We start from the raw sequence: 20,588 nt of genomic DNA on the forward strand, positions 1-20,588 counted from the left end.
TGAACTGTGTATATTGTGTTATATATAAACTACTGCACATGTCAGTGATACACTCATTTGACTTTGTGATGTAGGTGTTTATTCACAGGTCAGTTGCCAGAATCTTTTATCTTATCTTTGAATTTGTGCTGATGATCAGATACAGTATCACAGAGTTTTAGGGCCTTGAGGGCTAATCTGAGATTTTGAGAAGGAAGTTGAAATACTGCAGCTTTTTATCAAAGATTTTATGATGCAGAAATGAAATGGAACGATTTGCATGATGTATGAGTCAGTTATTGGAGATGATTTAATGCAGCGTCTGAGGGCTGAACTACGGAGCAGGATCGACTTAGCCAGGCATTTTTGTGTTAGATGGCTCGACAAAACCCAAAACCCCACTCAGAGATAACTGGAATCACAACAGTGTTTATCATCTTTCTTTGTTAACCCGGGTTTTCTTCATAGGGGCTGTGCATGTTCACGTGAAAGGGGGCATCTGATGTGTTATTTGACTCTTCATCCACACAAAACGGAGCGATCATGTAACGCCTATGTCAGTCAACAGGAACAGGCTGCCATAATAAAGAGCTTTGAAGTAGGCCTGCCCGTAAAAAATTTGTATTGCACTGAAATTGCGATTGCGATATGCATTACAATGTTCATATTACTGAAAAAAAAAACTGTTAAAATTGTAATGATGTGATATTTGTTGGAGTCTGTACCAAACAAACATGTTTTCTTACATCTGAAGAAAACAGATATTTGGGTCAGGGTGTCTCTGCACCACTACCATACTTACAGTACATTATTATGCTGTTTTCTCACACATTCTTCCCTTATCAAAAAAAATTGCAATTTTTCTGATTCTGCAATTTGGATATACTCGGCCTTATTGCGATTTTGACATTATGGTGATTAATTGTACAGCTGTACTATGGAAGTATATAAAAATATACACAATTACAGCAAAAAGCCACACTGTTTCTGCAAATAAGGCAAGAGGCAGAAAATTACTAATGGCCTAATGCATGTTTGAAGAGCTCTTAAACCTAGGTCTGATACTTAACCATAATGAGGATACAGGAAAATCTTTAGGCTTTTGCCAAATCACAGTGAAATGAAAAATGATAAAGACCAGTAAAATAGTACATTTTCTTATTTGGTGTTCTATGCTGCAGTACCAGCAGTGTAAGATTTGGCAGCAGGTCAGGATCAAGTATAAAAACACCATTCAAAGTACTCCACAGTCGCTTCATTTTTCTTTCAGTGTTTAAAAATTACAGCGTTAATATGACCCGAATCAAACGGGAAAAAATGATTTTCTGCATCACAAACTGAATGTATGTAGATTCCTGTGGCACATGATACATACAGTTTGTGCTGCTGTAATTACATCACACGGTGACATTAGGTGACATTACGAACGCACAGCTCAGCTACTTTACAGCATATTCCCTCAGCTGAGAATCTGTAACTCCCGAAGAGGATATCGTCAGGAAAATAATTAGTTAAAGACTGGAGCTTTGTACGGCTGATTAAATCTGAAACTGGAGCAGGTTAGGTGTGCAGCATAAGTTACCATGGTGATCCATCTAGGTTAAAAGAGAGCCACCATCATGACATTGAAAACTCTGGCTTTAGACTTCACCTACCTTGCTAAACCATTAATCATGCTATGTAGTTCACCCCTCTGGAGCACAGTGGGGAAAATACTACCCGCCACTACTACATGTGACTTAATTATCAGAAAATCATGACGTTTTTCTCATAGATTTTAGAAAAATAAAACTTTTCATCTCGAAATGAAGACTTTATTCTGAAAATGTTACAACAATTTGTTGTAATATTGTCTTTATTTCTGAAATCTCAGTTTCTTTTTCTTTCCATTGTCCCTAAGACACACAGATCTGTCATATGTAAAAAAAAGTAACACAGAAACTTCAATACTTTTAGAATTATATGCACTTGAAGTGACATACTTAAGTAAATCAATCGTATCGGGTAATGCAATAATACAATGTAAGCTGCAAAGTAAAAAATGCTCTGGACAATATACAGTACAAACACAAATAACAGAATATACAGACAAACGGAAAAAAAGTCAGATAATGTAGCCCAGTCCTAATAATACAGTCCAGGTAAGGTTTAGTCTGAATAAAGGAAATAAAATAGAGGATAGAAGAAAAGAGAAGATTGATGACTGGGGAGATGAAATAAACAATCACTTTATTCTCAACAGATTAGCAGGAGCCTGGTGCAAATGTCTCAGAAACTTGTGGAATTTGACGAACAGCAGGGGCCTCACACATGATAAACTCTTCTTTTTATTGCTTTTCACAAAGTGGAAGTCAGAGTGCAGCTGAGGGGCCAGAAGAGGAGAAAGGAAAAGCTCACAGAAGCTGGTTATTATAGCTGGCAGGAGAAGATAATGAATGGTCACTCTTTTTCTCTCTCCTCTTCCTCTCTATTTCTCTCTGGCCACACATGTCAAATATTTGTGGGTGGAAACAGTCATCAAAGCGCCGCGGGTTGTTTTTCTTTTCACTTTTCCAGAAGGACGGAGGAAAACAGAAAAATCTCCGACTTCAACCGCCAAAACATTTACACTTGATGCTCTCAGTCCAGACAGACAGATAAGTCTGCAGTCTTGTGTATTATATCTAAGCTGCTGTAGACTGCTCTCTCTCTCTCTCACACACACACACACACACACACACACACACACACACACACACACACACACACACTACAATGCTTGAAGTCCAGTGAGGCAGAAATCTGTTTACCAACAATAAGCAGGAGCCGGCAGCACACCTCTCAGGAGATTTTAATCAGCAGCCACGGAAGCTCAGGGTTTTACAGAAGACACAAATCTGACCGAGAGGAAATTCTTCTGAAGCTTTCAGGAACAGGAATGTGAAAATTGAAGAAGGTACACTGACCTCTGTTACCCCCTGAAATAGTGAAAGACTGAGATGCACTAATGAAGATTACTTTCACCAAATATTGCTTATTAGAGATTACCAAAACTTTAAAATGACTAAATCAAGATTTTAAAGGTGGCAGCTGAAAAAGTAATAAAATCTTACACTTGAATTAAACTTGAATTAATGGAACAATATGGCCAAGTGACAGAAGAATAAAAAATAGACAGGAGCATAGTAAGGAAAAAAGAGACTGCCTGGCACATCACAGATCAACTTTAACAGATCAAATGGAGTGAAAGAAAGAAGAGACACATGATAAAACTCAATGGGTTGAGTCTGTTCCTTTACCTTAAGTTGAACCTCCTCAAGTGAAAGTTTTATGTTAATACTGGATCACAGTTTAAATTGGATTTGAAAACTTTGGTGCAACAGCATTAAATTTAATCTAGGTTTAGAATAAAAACTTAACTGCTAGCTAGCAGTGGTTAAGTTAAACCATGATCTCATAGCAATAAATTGACAAAAACCAGTGCCAGTACCAGTGCAGCCAGTAGAAGATGGTTTTTAAGTCGTGTTTGGTACAGTACATGTATGAACAGGACTGGCACTCTGACAGATAAGATCCAGTGCAGCTCTTTTAACCACTCCTCAACCCTCATCCTGAGTCAGACAATCAGGACTCCCATCAGCCACCTTGCTGCTCTGAGGGTCAGCTGAATGGGTTGTTTTTCCATGGTGGTACTCAAACCACGCACCGCCGTGCACTGCCTGCAGACCTACTGCACCTTGTGATCTGCAGCAACAGATCTTTGCTGAAATCTGTGTAATACCCCCCCTCCTGCTCTTCCTCTTCCTCCACCTCCACCTCCAGCTCTCTTCCCAGACTGAGCTCTCTTCTCTCTCTCTGCCTCTCCCATCCTCCAGCCTCTCGTCCTCCTGCGGAGGCTCCAGATTTTTTTTTTCTCTGATCCTGGCTCCTATCAGTCTCAATTTCAATCAGTTGGCTCCAGAACTCTGTCCTTCCTCTGGCCCGCACCGCTCATTATTGTTCATTAGAGATGACTACAATTGTTAGCATCCTAATTACAGTTTCCAACCAGCCATCTGAACATGTCTGAAGTTATTTTTCTTCCCTTTTGTTGTCCCCTCATTAGCAATATAATGACCTGGTCAAGCTTGCCACGCAGGTTTATTTTTCCCACAGAACATCTTCTTGCATTGGCTGCTGCTCTGACACTAGAGCTGCAACAATGAGTTGATTGTTTTCAACTGTTTTCAACTACTTTGATAATGAATTAACTGTTTCAGTTATTTTTTAAGCTAAAAAGGTTAAACATTTGCTGGCAAATTGTAGCAAAATAAAATGATGATGACTGATAACCGATATATTTGTCCTATCGCCCAACCCTCACCCTGTCTGACATGAAACACAGCTTTAATCTCCTGGAGTGTCAGGGTTGTTGCCAATGGCTCTAGCCACCATTTGGAAATAAATATTGATATGTATGTCTTCAAATGTGGAGTCAAAGTGGTATAATTGTCCCATCTTTGTTGCTTTTCTGTCATCGACATCCATCAGAGGAGGGATGGCACTGTGTGTTGCTTTAATTACAGTAAGATATACCGTGCTTTGTACGGCCTGAAAATATGTATAATTTTTCATGACAAGGCTCCTCTGGTACAGTCAGAGGCCATGCTTTTGATAATTTGAGGTTCCCCTTTCTGGTTTCTCAAGTCTTTGTTTAATCTGGCGGCACTTCACGATGAAGGGCTTGCACACTCAGCCCGTCTTTTCCCCAAATATTGTCAGTAATCACACATTTCTGAGCGCTTACTCACCGCTGTGCCCCGACATCAGAGGGATGACTGATGTGTTTGCTTTTCTTTCAGTGCATCTATGGCAAGCCGGGAGACTCACTCTTCACCACCAGCACCTATGCTGCCGTCCTGCACCACAATCAGAGCCCGGAGTTTTATGACGAGGTGAGACGATTTTCTCATTATCGGGTCAAGTTTTATATCAAAGTAAGGTTGTCAACTGCCAACTGGAATCCTCTGCAAGTAATACACTGACTATGGATAAGGATCAGATACAACCCCACATCAAGTAATCCAAACTATCCCTTTGCTGTTTTTACATTACATTATATTATTTGATCGTTTGTAAAATGGCTATTAGTAACTGGTAATAATGGTTAACATTTAAAGGTTTACAAGTTAATTGTTGTGCTAACTAATATTAGTTAATGGTTCATGAATATGTTAATAAACATGTATGTCATTAAAGCTACAAGGAGATTTTAACTGGTTATGAAACAGTATCAATTTAATACTGATGCCCTGATGGTACATTATGCAGTATTTTCCTCAAAAAAACAAACAAACAAAAGAAAGGCAGTGTATAGACTAGATAATCCCTTTTAATGATCACTTCCAACCCACTAGAGGTATGTGGTTGTGTTTGTATCTGCAAAGACTCTGCCTTATGCTGTTATTTCCTCATTTTTTTCCCACTGTTTTGCTGTGCTTGAGGTGTTTCTCTAACCCAAAACTTTGACTTTCTGATGTGTTTATGAGCAGCTCAGACAAATCCTACTGACTCTACCTTTAATTCTGGGTTGGATTTCCTGTTAAAGCTTGTGTTTTTGCATTTTTCCTGCCACAGTTACAATGAGTGGCACGTTAGCCAGTTAAAATGACACAGGAAGAGATTTTTATTCAGATAATTTTATTTTTTGATGTTATATTTTGTGGTTAATACAGTGGAAAAACTACTGCTTTTGTCCATGGAGGCCTCCAAAATCAACACAATATGAAAGTTTCTTGTAGTAGCTTTAAGTTCATAGCCAGGACATTTCATTGAGAGACAACTTTTTTATAAAAGCTTATTATGGGTAATGACTCACCTTATGAGGTTGAGATCAGTGCACACAATCCGTGGTCTTCATGACGTGGTTTATCTGCTCTTTTATCTTCATGTGGACATTCCTTAACTTACAACTAAACCTAGAAATTGTTTAGCATGTTATATAAGTTTAACTTAACTCTTATTGTAAAGTTGAAAACATTTATCAGTCTGATGTTATTACATACAGATTACTGTATTTATTAATGTTAAATAATGTCCCTCTATTGTAAAGTGTAACCTAAAATGAAAAAGGAAACAACCTGAAGAATCATTCATTCACCAGGTTCAAACTGAACTCAGCCTAAAGAGGAACTAATAAAAAGTGGAACTGGAGCGGCAATGGCACTGTGTTCAGTTCTCAAATTCCTCAGCCAGCACTGAGATAATCCCATAAATCTGTCTCTGGGTAGAGCTGTGATCTCACACTAGACTGGTCAAACAGTCACACACACAGGAAGGCAGGAGCTCAGAGAGGTCCAGCAAGTTAGAGAGGTGGAGCAGAGGGGGTCCATATGGCCCCGATATCAAACGGATTAGGATCTTAAAGAATCCCCCACACACATCCGCATGCACACAGGCACGCACAGAGGCACGCTCACTTGGATTTACCTCCACACACATCATGGAGAATTTCTGCTCAAACAGGACAAGAGTGATTTTTACCTTTTGCCTTGATCCTTTATCTGTTTATCCTCTAAACCATCTTTGAGTGCACTGAAAAGAGATATATAAAAAGTTTTATTATTATTATTGTTCTAACTGTGGCATTTCAGAAAATCAACAGTTCAGGACACAGACAGTTTTAAAAGCTTTCACAGTCTTAAGGAAGTCTCTGACTTTCTCAAGAACATTTAACACACTGACAATGATTCAAACTCATGTCATAAATTAGATAGTCATGATCTTCATTCATGACATTCTTTAGGAATTTGTTGGTTACTAGATCTGTATGTGTATGTGTATGTGTCACTTCCGTTGAGAAAATCAGCATGTGGAAACACAGGGAAAAATACATTTCCACACTGCTGCTGCCCCCTGGTGGATAATGTGTTTAATACGTTTCACTTCAGGATGTTTTTAAAAGATTCACTAATGCTGTATCACATGGGACACAAGATCCTAAACCCTTTTTTTTTTAGTAATTACTCAATATTGATTTAAGGTCAAAAACAGGCAAATGAAAAGTTGTACCGTTGATTTGGTTTACTTTTTTTGAGTGTAGTGTAGTTTATTTCATTCATTTAGATTTGTATTGTCTTAAACCAAAGGAGCAGGAAGAAAAAATATCTCATATTACCTTGCCTCTTTCTTAGTAATGACATGACATAAATAGAGATGGACTTTTACCTTTTCACAGATCACCAGAGGAGCAAAAGTACACACAGTCATCATTTTATCCTTTTTTATTATCATTAATATATTTTTTAAATCTCACAATTATGATATGCCATTGGGATATTTTTTCTTTTACTGTTGAAAATGATCTTCCACAATGAAGCTTTGAAAAATGTAACTGTTCAGTACAATACCCACTGTGCAGGATAGACAACAGAGTAAACAACATGTCTCACTTAATTTTATACAGGTTTATTCAGCAAAGAAACAAATAAACAAAAAATATTCCTGAAAGCGGATGAAAGATAATGAAGCTACACTTTTCTAAAAATGAATAATGAATATCTTAGTTGAAATCCAGAACAGAGTGAAGTCAGAAGTGATATGAAATCACAGTAGTTGCTAAAACTTTCCAGCTATTTTTGCCTATGAAAGGGTGGGAGAGGAGAGTTTTATGAGACAAAATCCACAGTGTGACTAACAAGGCCTGAGACAACTGCTGATGCTGATACAAATAGTACTAAATAATAACTACATCAACTCTATTGTTGGTATCAGTATTGTTCTTATTCTGGTGTCAGTATAAAGAGTGAAGTGATGTTATTAGGTTTAAGACAGCGACCTGCTCCTCTTTGTACAGGTAAAGATTGAGCTGCCGGTCCACATGCATGAGAAACACCACATCCTGTTCACTTTCTACCACATCAGCTGTGAGTCAAGCAGCAAGGCCAGCAGCAAGAAGAGAGAAGGAGTGGAGTCACTGGGTGAGTCTGCTGGGAAATTACTCTATTTATGTGTGTCCTTGAATGCAACATTAGTCAAAAGGAAAAGAGAACCACACAAACCACACTGCTGACTTTTTCCAGTCAACTAATACAGTTGCAATATTGTCAATATCCTGCTTTCTTTTCAGTATTTTACTTATTTATATATCTTTAATATCTTTGCCTACATTATATTTTATCTATCCTGATAATGAGGCCCAGTAAAGCCAACACTGCTGCTTTCATGTGTTCCAGTGGGTTACTCCTGGATGCCTTTGCTAAAGGAGGGGAGGATGCAGTCAGTGGAGATCCAGCTGCCTGTAGCAGCCAACTTACCTCCTGGATATCTGTGTCAGGACAGCAAGAAGGTACAGCCCTGTTCCCTTAAACCAAGAGTTGGTGAAGAGCATTACAGTCACACTTTCTTTATCCAAATCTCACTAATAGTCAAGCTAAAATGAAAGAAAATGCTGTACATATCTGGTTCAGTCTTTTGATAAGTATTTTCATTTAAAGGGCTGACTAACGCCGTCTTTCTTCCAATTGACATGTTTGTTTGTATGTTATGTCTCCATTGAGAGACTCTCATGAACAAAACAACCTGAAATGCTTTGTGTTTGTGTGTACTTTAACAGTCCCAACCAGATGTAAAGTGGGTGGAAAATGCCAAAACACTGTTCAAAGTGAGGACCCATGTAGCATCAACAATATATGCTCAGGTACAACATTTTATTCTTCAACCATTCTTTAAATACCCACATAGATGTACAGTATGCATTAAGCTGGCTTGAACAAAGACACTGTGTGCAGATGATAGTAATATTGTTCTGTTTCCTCCACAGGACCTGCATCTACACAAGTTCTTCCAGCACTGCCAGCTGATGAGGACAACGTCAGAAGGCAACCCCGCAGAACTTATCAAGTACCTGAAGGTGAGATTCTGTGAGGCAGAGCTGAGATCGGTTTACAGACATTCAGGCTCCATAAGTGAAGCTCCAGTTCAGTCATAGTTGAGCTTGTGATTCTTTACCAGTAATTATGAATATTATTTTGTGCCATGAATGAATTAATGGTAAGCCATACTTTAAAATAGCCCTCAAAATGTGAGAAAATACAGTTCTACTTGTGCTGTAGCCTGTTTACATGCTGATAGCTCTTATTTATTTGCTTACAATTATTTACCATGCTGGTCATCTGATATATTTGATATATTATGGGGGGAAGCCCTTTTTGTCCAGGTGTGGACAAAATGTCAGAATATGAGACTGTGAAAGTGCAGTAACTGTTTGTGTGAGCACTCTGTTGATGAAGGTTACAATACACCTACTGTTGCATTTTGTGATCCTTTTTATTTCTTGACATTATTGTGCTGCACACAGGCTTTGAGAGTGATGGATTACATGTAACAGGATTATGTAATCTGGATACAAAAAAGGTAACTGTAGTCTATTATAGTTACACAAAAAAGACTAATCTAATTATAATTATATTCAGTAAAAATGGGGATTACTTATCAGGATTACAATTTTAAAGCTTATTTCAAAATAAAGAACAATATACAACTATTCACAGTGTGCACATATTTCAACACTTTTAACACTTTAAATCAGGAAAAAAGGAACATCACAGTACAGTGACAATTCTGCTTTCAGCTGTAAAAATACTGACATCATCCACGCCATCCACTCAATGTCTAATTTAAAGAAACATTTACAGGTAAGACCAACTGCTAACGTTAGCCACACAGAAATCTAGTTAGCTACTGAAAAATATTTGGGGAGTGTAGGTGGTGATGTTGGTGACCAGGATGGTGTGTCGGTAAATACAGATGTTTCAGACCAGAATAATGTTTTATGTCAGTTTACTTGAAGTTTGTGTGCAAAGTATGAATAGCATAAAGTTAAAAAAGACCATTTAAACGTGCATAATTACCACTAATAATCTAAATGTGCATCTATTAACTAAGTAATAACTTGATCAATGATCATAAAATATTAAAGTAAATAATCTCATAATTTAATTCCAAAGGTAACTAAAAGTAATCAAGTTGCATTACTTTGATATTATGATACTTGGATTAGGTCAGTGATTACATTTTTAATAGATAATCAGTAACTGTATCAGAATATATTGTTAAAGTTACTCACCCAAGCCTGGTTGTGCGTCTCTAATGGGATCAATCACAAGCATCTCTGTACGATCTAATCTGTGATGTTTCATGAACTCATGTGGTTGGAGAATATTTCTCCTTTTCTTTGTCCTTCTGCTGTTTTGTTCTCTGTTTAAGAAACTCTTAACCCTCTTAACCCCCCCCCCCCCCTGCTTCTAACAGTTTTTCACCATAGGGGCTTTAGGATTTTAACTTTTATCTTCATGGGGACCTACTTAACCTTCAGGAGAAATTCTTAGGAAACATCATGAATCTACGAATTTTGTTGGAATTTCGTCACAAGAGAGAACTTCTTGGAGTAGGGGCTTTGTGAAAACAGCCCCAGAAGAATTAATTGGCTCCTTGCTTTGACAAACTAAAGAAAATAAAGACAGTGGTGCGGTGTTACTTTCGTCACTTGAAATTTTCAGAATTAAAGCATTTCCTTGTGCAGACTTGTCAACTTTCTTTCTGTCACATATTTTAACTGTAATCTTAATCCATAAACTGACCAGAGTTTTGCCTTTAAAGTAACCTTCTTGAAGACCCAAAGACCAGAATCAGTATTTAAGTAAATTTGAAGTTATGACACAGTGGTTCACTGAAATCCAAGTCTGAACTTGCTGTACTTGTCTTTCCTATATTTCCGTCTATTTCTTACCTCCTATAGTGCCTGCACGCCATGGAGACTCATGTAATCATCAACTTCCTGCCAACAGTTCTGATGCAGCTGTTTGAGGTGCTCACAGCAGCAACCAAAGAAGCCCATGAGATTGCTGTCAACTCTCTGCGGTCAGTTGATCACTAGCTTCAAATGTGGCTGCAGTTTGTGATATTTAATAGTGATAAAGATAAGTTCTCCCTGTGTAACACTGCACTGCTCTGTGCCTTCAGTGTCATCATACATATAGTGTCTAGATGTCACGAGGAGGGCCTGGAACACTACCTGCGCTCTTTTGTCAAGGTAACCAAATCATTTTACACCTTTCTTGCACTTGTGTAGAGAGTTACAAAAAAATACTTGGTAGTTCAGTTGAAAGTACATCTTGTGTGTATAAATTTGTGGGTTTTTTTTCTCTTCTCAGTACGTGTTTGTGACCAACAACCCTGCATCAGGGAACTCAGCGACCACGCACGAGGTGCTGGCCACCGCCGTGACAGCCACCCTCAAGCAAACTGCTGATTTTAACACCAGCAACAAGCTGCTCAAGGTGGGTGCTCTGCCTTTTTGTCACGTTGGTCCAGTTGTAGTGCCATTGTTGAACAGCAGGTGGCACACTTGCTTATAAAATTACTCATGTCCTCTAAACAGAAAGAACATTTCTCACACCTCTGTTTTGACCGTTTCCAGAGAACATGGATGTAACATGTAGCTGCTTGTTCTGTTTTCATCTTTTGTCTAATCTGTGACATTTAGGCTTGTGTTTCTTCCAGTCTTTGCAATTTCCAAGGAAAGGTACATATTGGGAAATAGCCATAGAAGTCTAACTACTGTCCTCTTTTATCTCTTCCTACAGTATTCCTGGTTCTTCTTTGAAACCATGGCCAAATCCATGGCCCAGTACCTGCAAGAAGGAAACCGCATAAAGGTTAATATGACGTGTTTTAGATGATTTTCACCATGTTTTCACATCTGTGTTTTTACCAATGTGACTTTTTGCCTGTGACTCAACCTAAATGTCAAACGTTGATGTCTGGCATTGACCTCACAAAAATATAGACCACATGTGTTGCTATAAACCGTGTCAACTTAAACAAACATCACGTACACTCAGGAGAGACACAGTGACTCATCAGGCTGTGTGCATATTCCACATTCTCATACCGTGGGTCTGCATTTCATCTGGGTTGAACCAGCAGTAAGCAAAGCGACAGATGTGGCTGCACACTTTAGTCAAGGAGAAGTTTAAACTACCTTCTGTTTAGATGCAATGTATACCTCCAAGTTTATCTATATTCTTTTAATTTGTCTTCATGTTTCTGCCTGTTTGACACTTGAGCTTTTTAATGTCTTTAATTCAAGCCATCTCTCACGACATGTTTGTCCCAACCGTCTCTTCAGATGCCACGGGCCCAGCGCTTCCCCGACAGTTTCCACCAGGCGCTCCAGTCACTGGTCTTGTCCACCATGCCGCACATCACCATCCGCCACATGGAAATCCCGGAGGAGGCTCGCTGCATAAACCTGAGCCTGGCCAACTTCATCAAGGTCTGAATGACCACATGCAAAAACATGAAACCAGCCTCATTTAACTTAACTACAGGCTGTTTGATGGAGACAAACATCTTCAATCTGTCTATCATGGTGACAATTTCCCCCTCTGAGAGTTTATGAACCTCAATTTGTTCAATTCATAGTGCCTTTAGCTTCTTACATGGCTATGTCAGACATTATTGCGCAACGGTTTTTATTTTTAACTCCGCTCCAGAACACAACTGTTTGATCTCAGTGATCTCAGTCTCACAAATTAGTTTGTTTTGTCTAGAATCACATTGATTTCACATGTCTCAGCAGCATATGTCCTAACCACACTTTCTTTCTCTCCTCAGAGGTGCCTGACTGTCATGAACAGGGGCTTTGCCTTTGGCTTGGTCAACCACTACATGTGCCATTTTGGTCTCAAAGACCCCAAGGTACAGTACATTGTCTGCCTCGGTGGGCCAGCAGCACCTGACAGCTGCACACTTAAGAGAAACAAAAAGCGATTCATTGCACTCTAAATGTCATTCGGGTAACACTTTATATGGATAGTCCTCCGTCAGAGAGTTTGTCAAATGTGCTGCTGCTGCAGATAGAGATGTAGGACATGAGAAATCGCACGTTTGTTTGGTACGTACAGATTACACACCTTTGCCTCTCGGGTAACATAACAGGAACATACTTGTGTTTCACGAAACACAAGCAGCCTTAGATACATAAAAAGGTATTATTTTAAGTTCACTATCATCCTCTATTTAATGGCTGTGAACCTTCACATATCACAGCTGCTCCCCTCCACGTTTCCTCTTCACAGAGTTTACAAAGTGTTTGGCACATTTCAGCAGCTTCCTCAAAAATTCAGCTGTTTCACTTTGTCTGCAGATGTTTAACAGATTATCTCACAGAATATATGTAACAGATGATGACAATAACAAACAAACAGCAAGTTTTCACTGTACTTCCATAGTTACTGAGTTAAAAACAAAAAAAGGGTTTATATATTCGTATTTAACAAAATCCATAATGAAGAAGAAAGAAACTTAACCAGTGTAGGAACATGCAAGTGAAAGCTTACAAATGTTCAGCATTGATTAATGAAAATGACATGCTAAAATATTTGCATGCCAACATTTGTATAGCATAGGTTGAGTGAATAACTCAAGTGCAACTAAATTATTCTGAGAATCTGTTCATGAATTGTCACATATACTCTATAGATAATCTGTTAAACATCTATAGACAAAATTAAGCACAAATGAAAATACCCTTTTCACGACAGCCATCTTGAAAGAGTAGAGTAAACACAGGTGTTACCAAGTATTCAAGTTTGTGTTCTTTTCATTTATAGTTTGTAAAACACCTGCATTTCTCCTACTATTTCATGTCCAAATGGCTGCGGTGAAAAAGATCTATTGTTGAATTGGAAGCTTAAAAGCTGCTGAAATGTGACAAGCACTGTAAACCTTCTGTTGGACGCCTATTCAATGGAAGTGTTACTGTAGTGGGAGTAAAGAGGAAATGTGGAGGGGAGCGATGAGTGAAGCCATTCAAAAGAGGACACTAGTAAGCTAAAGGTAACAAGGTATTTTGAACAACTTGACCTTTGTGAAACACGCATGTGCTATCTGTTACGCTACCTGAAAAACAAAGTGTAACTAATCTGTACATAACAGTCTAATGCGCTCTATCTCATGTCCTAACTCTTTATCTGTAGCAGCAGCATATTTGACTAACAAATTAATCCCCCGACCAGTCGGCTTTGTTCAAGAACCCCTGACGGCAGTTTCGAGGATAATATTTGAACAATGAGGAGAACTGTGTGATGCACTGGGGCCGTTGATAAAGAATTTGCATGTGCGTGTGCGAGGCACCCACTCACCTTATGTTTGTTTGCCACAGGTGCTGACTGAGATGAAATTTGATTTCCTGATGACCGTGTGTAACCATGAACACTTCATCCCCCTCAACCTGCCCATGGCTTTCGGCCGCACCAAACTGCAGAGGGTCCAAGGTGAGAGTCAGATATCATCTCCTGCCTTCCACTGAGTGCATTAAGCTTCCCACCACACATGTAACCACTGACTGGCCCTCACATGAACCTGACCCCTCACTGACCTCTCCCAGACCTGCATCCACCACACCGATCCCCTCTATTAACCTGATTGTCTGCCCCAGGCACACACAAGTTTATAATTAGAGGTGGCGAGACACACCTACCTGCTGTTACTGTGACCTGTACCTGCTCAACAAGTTTATCCGGCACATGTTCACACTATATGTTTTATACAACCACAAGTCAAAAGCAAAAAGGGTAACACTTTTTTTGAAAGGCCGTGCCTAAGTCTCAAACTTGTCATTACACCTGTCATTATGAATGAAGAATCTTTGAATGTTTATTACTGTTGTCATTAAGTATCATTTGGTCATTTTTATTGCAAAGTTGACATTGTTTGTCTTTGTTATGACAAATTGACATTAAACAAGACAAGGTGATTTGGCTTACAGAGTTATGGCAGACAGTGTTTAGCTAGGTCACATATTGCTTAAGTAGGCTAACCGCTGTCTGGTATTAGCTATTGCTTGCGTTAGCCAGTTAGTGTAGTTAGTTATGGAGCTAGCTGCCTTATTAACCAACTCATGATTGGTCTCAGAGGTTGGGATCCACACTTCGGCCAGCCACAGCTAGACACTGACGAGCATAGCTGCACATGCAACTCACATCAAAGATGAGAAGGAAATGAGGTGTCTTACTCCTTCTGTATGTCCATCATCAGCTCCAGATGTTGAAAATGAAAAAAAAAATGAAGAAAAAGAAACAAAAAATGTGTTTAATTCAAAATGTTGAAGAAGACTTTTTAAAAGCGTGTTTCAATGTCTTCTGGATGAAGAGTGTTTGTCAGGTTGTCATAACAAAGACGTCTCAATCAATGTCAACTTTGCATTAAAAATGACATGATTCACCTAATGGCACTTAATACCAGTCAAAAACATTCATAAAGACTCCTTCATGTTCACGACAGGTGTCATGACCATGGTTATGATAGTTAAATAACAGTCTTGTGCACACCCCTTCAAATAAAGTTTTACTGCAAGAAGTGCTGTGGAAATGCTGCATGGATTGTTTACAGTTTTACTCCCACTTCCTTTATTTTTACCCCCTCCCCTCTCTGTTTTTTGTGTTTTGCTTGTGGTCAGATTTTATTTCGTATGCGACGGAGCTTTTTGGCCCTGTAGGTAGGTGATGCTCACCGGACCATGCTGTACATCAACGCCGCCATGTTTGCTGCCATATGCACCTGCCCGTTCTGACCTGCACTAACTTGCCATCCATGTTAACCCCCCCTTTTTTTTTTCCTCATAGGACACCCATTCTCTCAGCAAAATGCTAACGCTAGGCTAACGACTTCATGTGCCTGTGTGTTGTAGAGGAGATGAGCTTGGCTGTTGTGGGAATCAACTGACCCTCTTGTCTTAATGCTTAGTTGACCTGATCTTTATAAACAGTAGACAGAAACATCCTTCATGGCGCTGCGGTTCTCTCTCTCTGTGTTTGTGTCTGTTCTCTGTCTGCTTCTCTTTCTCTCTCCGTCTGCCTGTCTGTCTCTGTCATTGTAGACGATAATAGCAGACAGTTACTCAACTCCAGGCTGCATTGCCAATTTTGATATTAACACAGCATTATTGTGAAACTGTACGTCATTCTGTTTGTTGAAACAGACAACTTCTCATTTCTCTCCTGTTATTGTTGATTTATTGCTTTCTTCACTCTGAATGTAGACAATGAAAGCTTCCAACATTACACATTTCCTAACGTAGGGATGGGAATTGATACGACTTTATTGATACCAATGCCATTGTCGATTCTTTGGTCAGAGTCCTTATTTTATTCAAGCTGACTTTTGCAACTGTCTGTCATCATTTAAAATGGATGGATAAAACGAGAGAACATTTGTACAGCATTTGTTTTAATTTAGGTTTTCTAAGTCCCCCCCAAAAAAATCTGATAAGCCTTTGTGGCGCCAATATTATTATAACAGAGGATATTTACCCTGAGTAATGAACCTCCTGCTCAGTTGAAAAGCAGTGTCCCTCATGCGTGCAGTATCAAATACACCGCAGTCGTGGAATTTCAACTCATGCTGTGTTGAAAGACATTTCAGCATGTTGCTGCCGTTTCCACCCTCACTTGAAATGATCATTTTACGAACAACAAGCTACAACAAGCACTGCTTCTTCCTCTGCATCATGGCTCCAAGCAGGGGTGGGTAGATCAATACCAAAACACTGATACTGTAGACACCACTTTTTTTTTTTTAAGATAAATTATAGCATCAATTAGATTGATACACAAAAAGAGATCAGTTTCTCTCTTCTGCGTTGTACTATTTGTTATCATTTCATTAAAGAGTAGAACTTTCTGCGCAAACATTTGAGAACACATGTCAGTGTATGTGCTCTTTGCTGCTCCTCTATACATCCATGATTCACTCAAACAACATATGTCCTCCCTGACTAATTTAATCAGATACATAACTGCATTGATGTATGAATGCTAGAGGAGCATTTTCACAGCCATGAATGAAAAGGTGTTGTTGGTTGCAAGGCTGTTTGCTACTGTGGAAACACCGCAAATTTGTTTACATGCAACAAAAAACCCTGAGAAAGAGAACAGAAGGGAGGAGGAGGAGGGAAATGTCACAGCATTCATACAGACAGAGAGAATCAGGCAGGAATATCCAGGTATGAAGTAGTGAAATTAATATTGTATCAAATCAGATCTGCTACTTTAGGAGACGGATTTAATAGCTGATGATTGCTTTGGCAAATCATTTAGTGGTCATGAAAATGTTTACAGATTTGGCCTATCATGTATTCACCTCATAAATCATGACATCCAGCTCTCTCCTACGTGAAAGTACATAATATTTAAAAAATAAATATAGTATAGATATTGGTGATTCTGGCCCTGTATTACTTATTACGTATCAAACTGAAACAAAATTTTGTGGTATCGGCCACCTCTAGTTGCATGCATACATGCATGAGTTTGTCATCATTGTTTTGTGATGCACAACTGTCAGAAAAACATGCCGGCATTGATAATGGCATCCTGATGGATCGGCCAATTCGGAACTGGTTTTTAATAGTTCTGGTTCTCGATTCCCATCTTTATCCTCATGTGGGGAATGGGTGATGAATTTTCTTAATTCCTCCTTTTTTCTGGTGTGGAAACAATGTCTGAATGAATGTGTTGTGTGGTTTTGTTGAGGTCCTGTTGCATTTTGGATTGCAGTGTTGCACTTTGAATGATTGATTGTCGGGTTGTCACATATTGGACACATATTTAGTTTGAGTTAAATTTCTACAGTATACTGAACAAAACATACCGTATCAGCAATTATTCACAATGTATCGGATTTCTAACTGATAACTTGCTACAGCTTTAACACATTTTTCAAGACTGGTTATCAGATATTTGTTATTAATTAGTTATTTCTCAGAGACTGTATCTCAATCTTAGTCTAACACAGTGTCCCAGTAAGCCATACTGATGTAATAATGACTAATGAACCGACTCTTCGTGTCTGGCTCGACCACAGAGCAGAGTCTGGAGTTCAGCCTGACGGAGGAATACTGCCGAAACCACTTCCTTGTGGGTCTGCTGCTGAGAGAAGTGGCTGAGGCCCTGCAGCAAGGGCCTGAAGTCAGACAGCTGGCCGTGAGCGTTCTCAAGAACCTCCTCATCAAACATGCCATGGACGACCGTTACACAGCATTCAAGGTGAGGGTGGGATGATGGGAGGAAGAGGAGACAAGCAGGGACAAGAATACTTGGCAACTTGGAATAATTTATAACAATATAATATAAGAGAAATGTGTTAGAAAGATATAAGACATGTATTAAAAATATTTCAATGCAGAATACTCACAGATCAAAAGACTGTTTCACTCAGACACAAAAATAAAATAAGGATTCTGATTATTTCAAATGATTTATGACAGTGTATATATAAAATATGAATGATAGAAAATTAAAATACAAAACAAAAAGAGCAACAAGAGTCCTAGCCTGGGACTTGAATATGATAGGCCTGTGAAACTGTTTGTGGAAAGGAAATATAGTAATGTAATAACTTATTCCTCTACACAAGTACTTTGTGTAAAGAAGCAAAGATTGCCTAAAGTCTAATCATAAAAGAAATGCAGGCTATAAACAGGTCTGAAATTTTTTTCCCAGACCTCTGGACAGTTCCTGTTAGAGAGCAACTGAACTAACTGATTAATCAATTAATTGCTGCACCTCTACAGTACATCCATCATTTCTACAAGTTTGAGATGTTCAAAAAAATGAATACAGGATCTAATTTCCCATCAAACAAGATAGGATTTCTACCAGATTAAGCAACTGTCTGGAAGGAATGTGCACTTTAACACAAACTGACCAAATCCAAATGCCATGCTGCATACATCAGGTGTAATATCTAGCAGACTGTACAGGCCGAAGAACAAAGCCTCTTTGTTCACCTGTCATGCCATGCTTATTTAAGTTATGTATTAACTGTTTTTTCCAAGCTGAATATATCCATTCATAACACACATGAAGTGTGACAAATTCACACAATGTCCCCACAGTGCAATCTATAGAAATCAAGACCTCATTGTTTGCACACAGAAAGTTAATATTTGATGTGACACAAGTTCGACACAGGACACCCATCTACATACAATACACTGCAGTGTTACGATGAGCTCACCCTCCAACAAAAAGATATCAATGTCTGTTATGCAAACAAGCCAGTGTTTAGAGTGCAGGCACCGTTGATAACAACTGGGGACAGATGGCTTTTGAGTAGTGTGCGAAGGACAGACAGCAACTGAACCTACAATGGTCTTCTCTCATCGCACGAGAAGTTGTTTTGTCTCCTCCTGCAACTTATGTCTCTCATCAGTATTCGTACACAGTTTCGTCTGTGCATTTTTTTTTTTTTTATTAAAGTGCTCCTCGTATTTTTCAGAACCAGCAGGCGCGGATCTGCCTGCTCTACCTGCCGCTGTTCGAGCTGCTCTACCAGAACCTGAAGCAGCTGTCAGCCCAGCCGCATACCTTCAGCTCCGGGCTCGGCCTCAACGTGAGTCCCCTCACAGCCCTGGATGTCCACAGCTGGGTCACTCATTCATTCATTCATCCATCCATCCATTCATTCATTCAACCTAGATTTTACATAAATACATTCACGTAAAGCTCTCATTTACAATGTAGCTGAGTAAAACAATAAAATAAAAGCACCTAGGCATAAAAACACAAGTGAGAAACTTACATAACAGTGGCAAAGAGAAGTAAAAGAAACAATAAAAGCCATAAATAAATTTTAAGAATAAATAAATACCTCAATAATAAGTAAAAACAGTTAATATTTAAGGTTAATCAGCTAAAACAGGAACATTTGGAAGTAAAATGTTTAAATTGCCCTACGGATGAAAACGATTTACGCTTTAAATTGTTTTGCCGTGTTGTATTACTGTTTCTGTCAATGGAGTCAATGGTCTGTCGATGTTTGACATACTGGGAATGAGACTTAACAATCCACTGTATTTCCGGTGCGGTGTGCCCAGAAAGATTAAATTGCAGCACACTTCATGGCTGCTGGCTGTAGAAATTTTTACGGGAGCATGTGTTGCAAAGCGCTGCTCTTTGGAAGGATTCACAGTTTCACTTTTTTGGAGTCTGCAACTGGAAAAGACAGACGTGTGTGTTTTTCCACACTGACAGGTTGGAATACAAATTGTAAACCGTATCCATCTGATGATGTAGCTGTATAATGCGTGGATTGTGTAAAGTTTACAAATAACAGCAACACAGTTTGCACTTCTTCCACCTTGTGTTCGTCCAGGGCTCCAGAGATGACCTGATATCAACCGCCTCCACAGACAGCAGGAGGATCAGCACTGCAATTGACAAAGACCATGGTGAGTGCAGAGCTACAGCTACTGCAGTAGTATGCGTCTGGCCTCTTCCTGTTTATACATCCTCCATTATCATCACCACAGAGCCCTCAGAACCACAGCTACACAGCAAAATTTCTGTTAACGCACAAATGATCCACTGACCCATTAGCAGCACTCTGTCTGAAAGCTGCTGTGTGCCAGACATGTCGCTCAGAGTGTGTTTTTTTTTTCTTTTGGTCTTGGGTTTCGGCACCACATACATCCCAGCCCTTCTTCGAGGCTGGTTCCTCTGTGATGATAGAGCCGTTTTAGTTTGTTTACCATTGATTGTTGTCGAGATGAAAGCAGCACCCGAGGAAGGACAAGAATGTGTGAC

At 39.2% G+C, this 20,588-nt stretch overlaps 1 protein-coding gene across 1 annotated transcript in view; it reads left to right on the forward strand.

The window, feature by feature from the left end:
• Positions 1–20,588, forward strand: part of dock11 (dedicator of cytokinesis 11) — a 100,697-nt gene that overhangs the window by 37,529 nt on the left and 42,580 nt on the right. Inside the window, exons 19-34 of the mRNA XM_084713130.1 lie at positions 4,800–4,892; positions 7,793–7,916; positions 8,172–8,284; positions 8,552–8,635; positions 8,759–8,848; positions 10,736–10,857; positions 10,960–11,029; positions 11,151–11,276; positions 11,583–11,654; positions 12,128–12,274; positions 12,616–12,699; positions 14,165–14,276; positions 15,461–15,499; positions 17,866–18,047; positions 19,282–19,395; positions 20,158–20,233. Coding sequence (XP_084569256.1) covers positions 4,800–4,892; positions 7,793–7,916; positions 8,172–8,284; positions 8,552–8,635; positions 8,759–8,848; positions 10,736–10,857; positions 10,960–11,029; positions 11,151–11,276; positions 11,583–11,654; positions 12,128–12,274; positions 12,616–12,699; positions 14,165–14,276; positions 15,461–15,499; positions 17,866–18,047; positions 19,282–19,395; positions 20,158–20,233 — 1,648 coding nt within the window. The remainder of the gene's footprint in view (positions 1–4,799; positions 4,893–7,792; positions 7,917–8,171; positions 8,285–8,551; positions 8,636–8,758; positions 8,849–10,735; positions 10,858–10,959; positions 11,030–11,150; positions 11,277–11,582; positions 11,655–12,127; positions 12,275–12,615; positions 12,700–14,164; positions 14,277–15,460; positions 15,500–17,865; positions 18,048–19,281; positions 19,396–20,157; positions 20,234–20,588) is intronic.

This window comes from Lutjanus erythropterus, chromosome 23 (genome assembly GCF_056507025.1).
Source record: "Lutjanus erythropterus isolate fLutEry1 chromosome 23, fLutEry1.hap2, whole genome shotgun sequence".
Lineage (NCBI taxonomy): Eukaryota > Metazoa > Chordata > Actinopteri > Lutjaniformes > Lutjanidae > Lutjanus > Lutjanus erythropterus.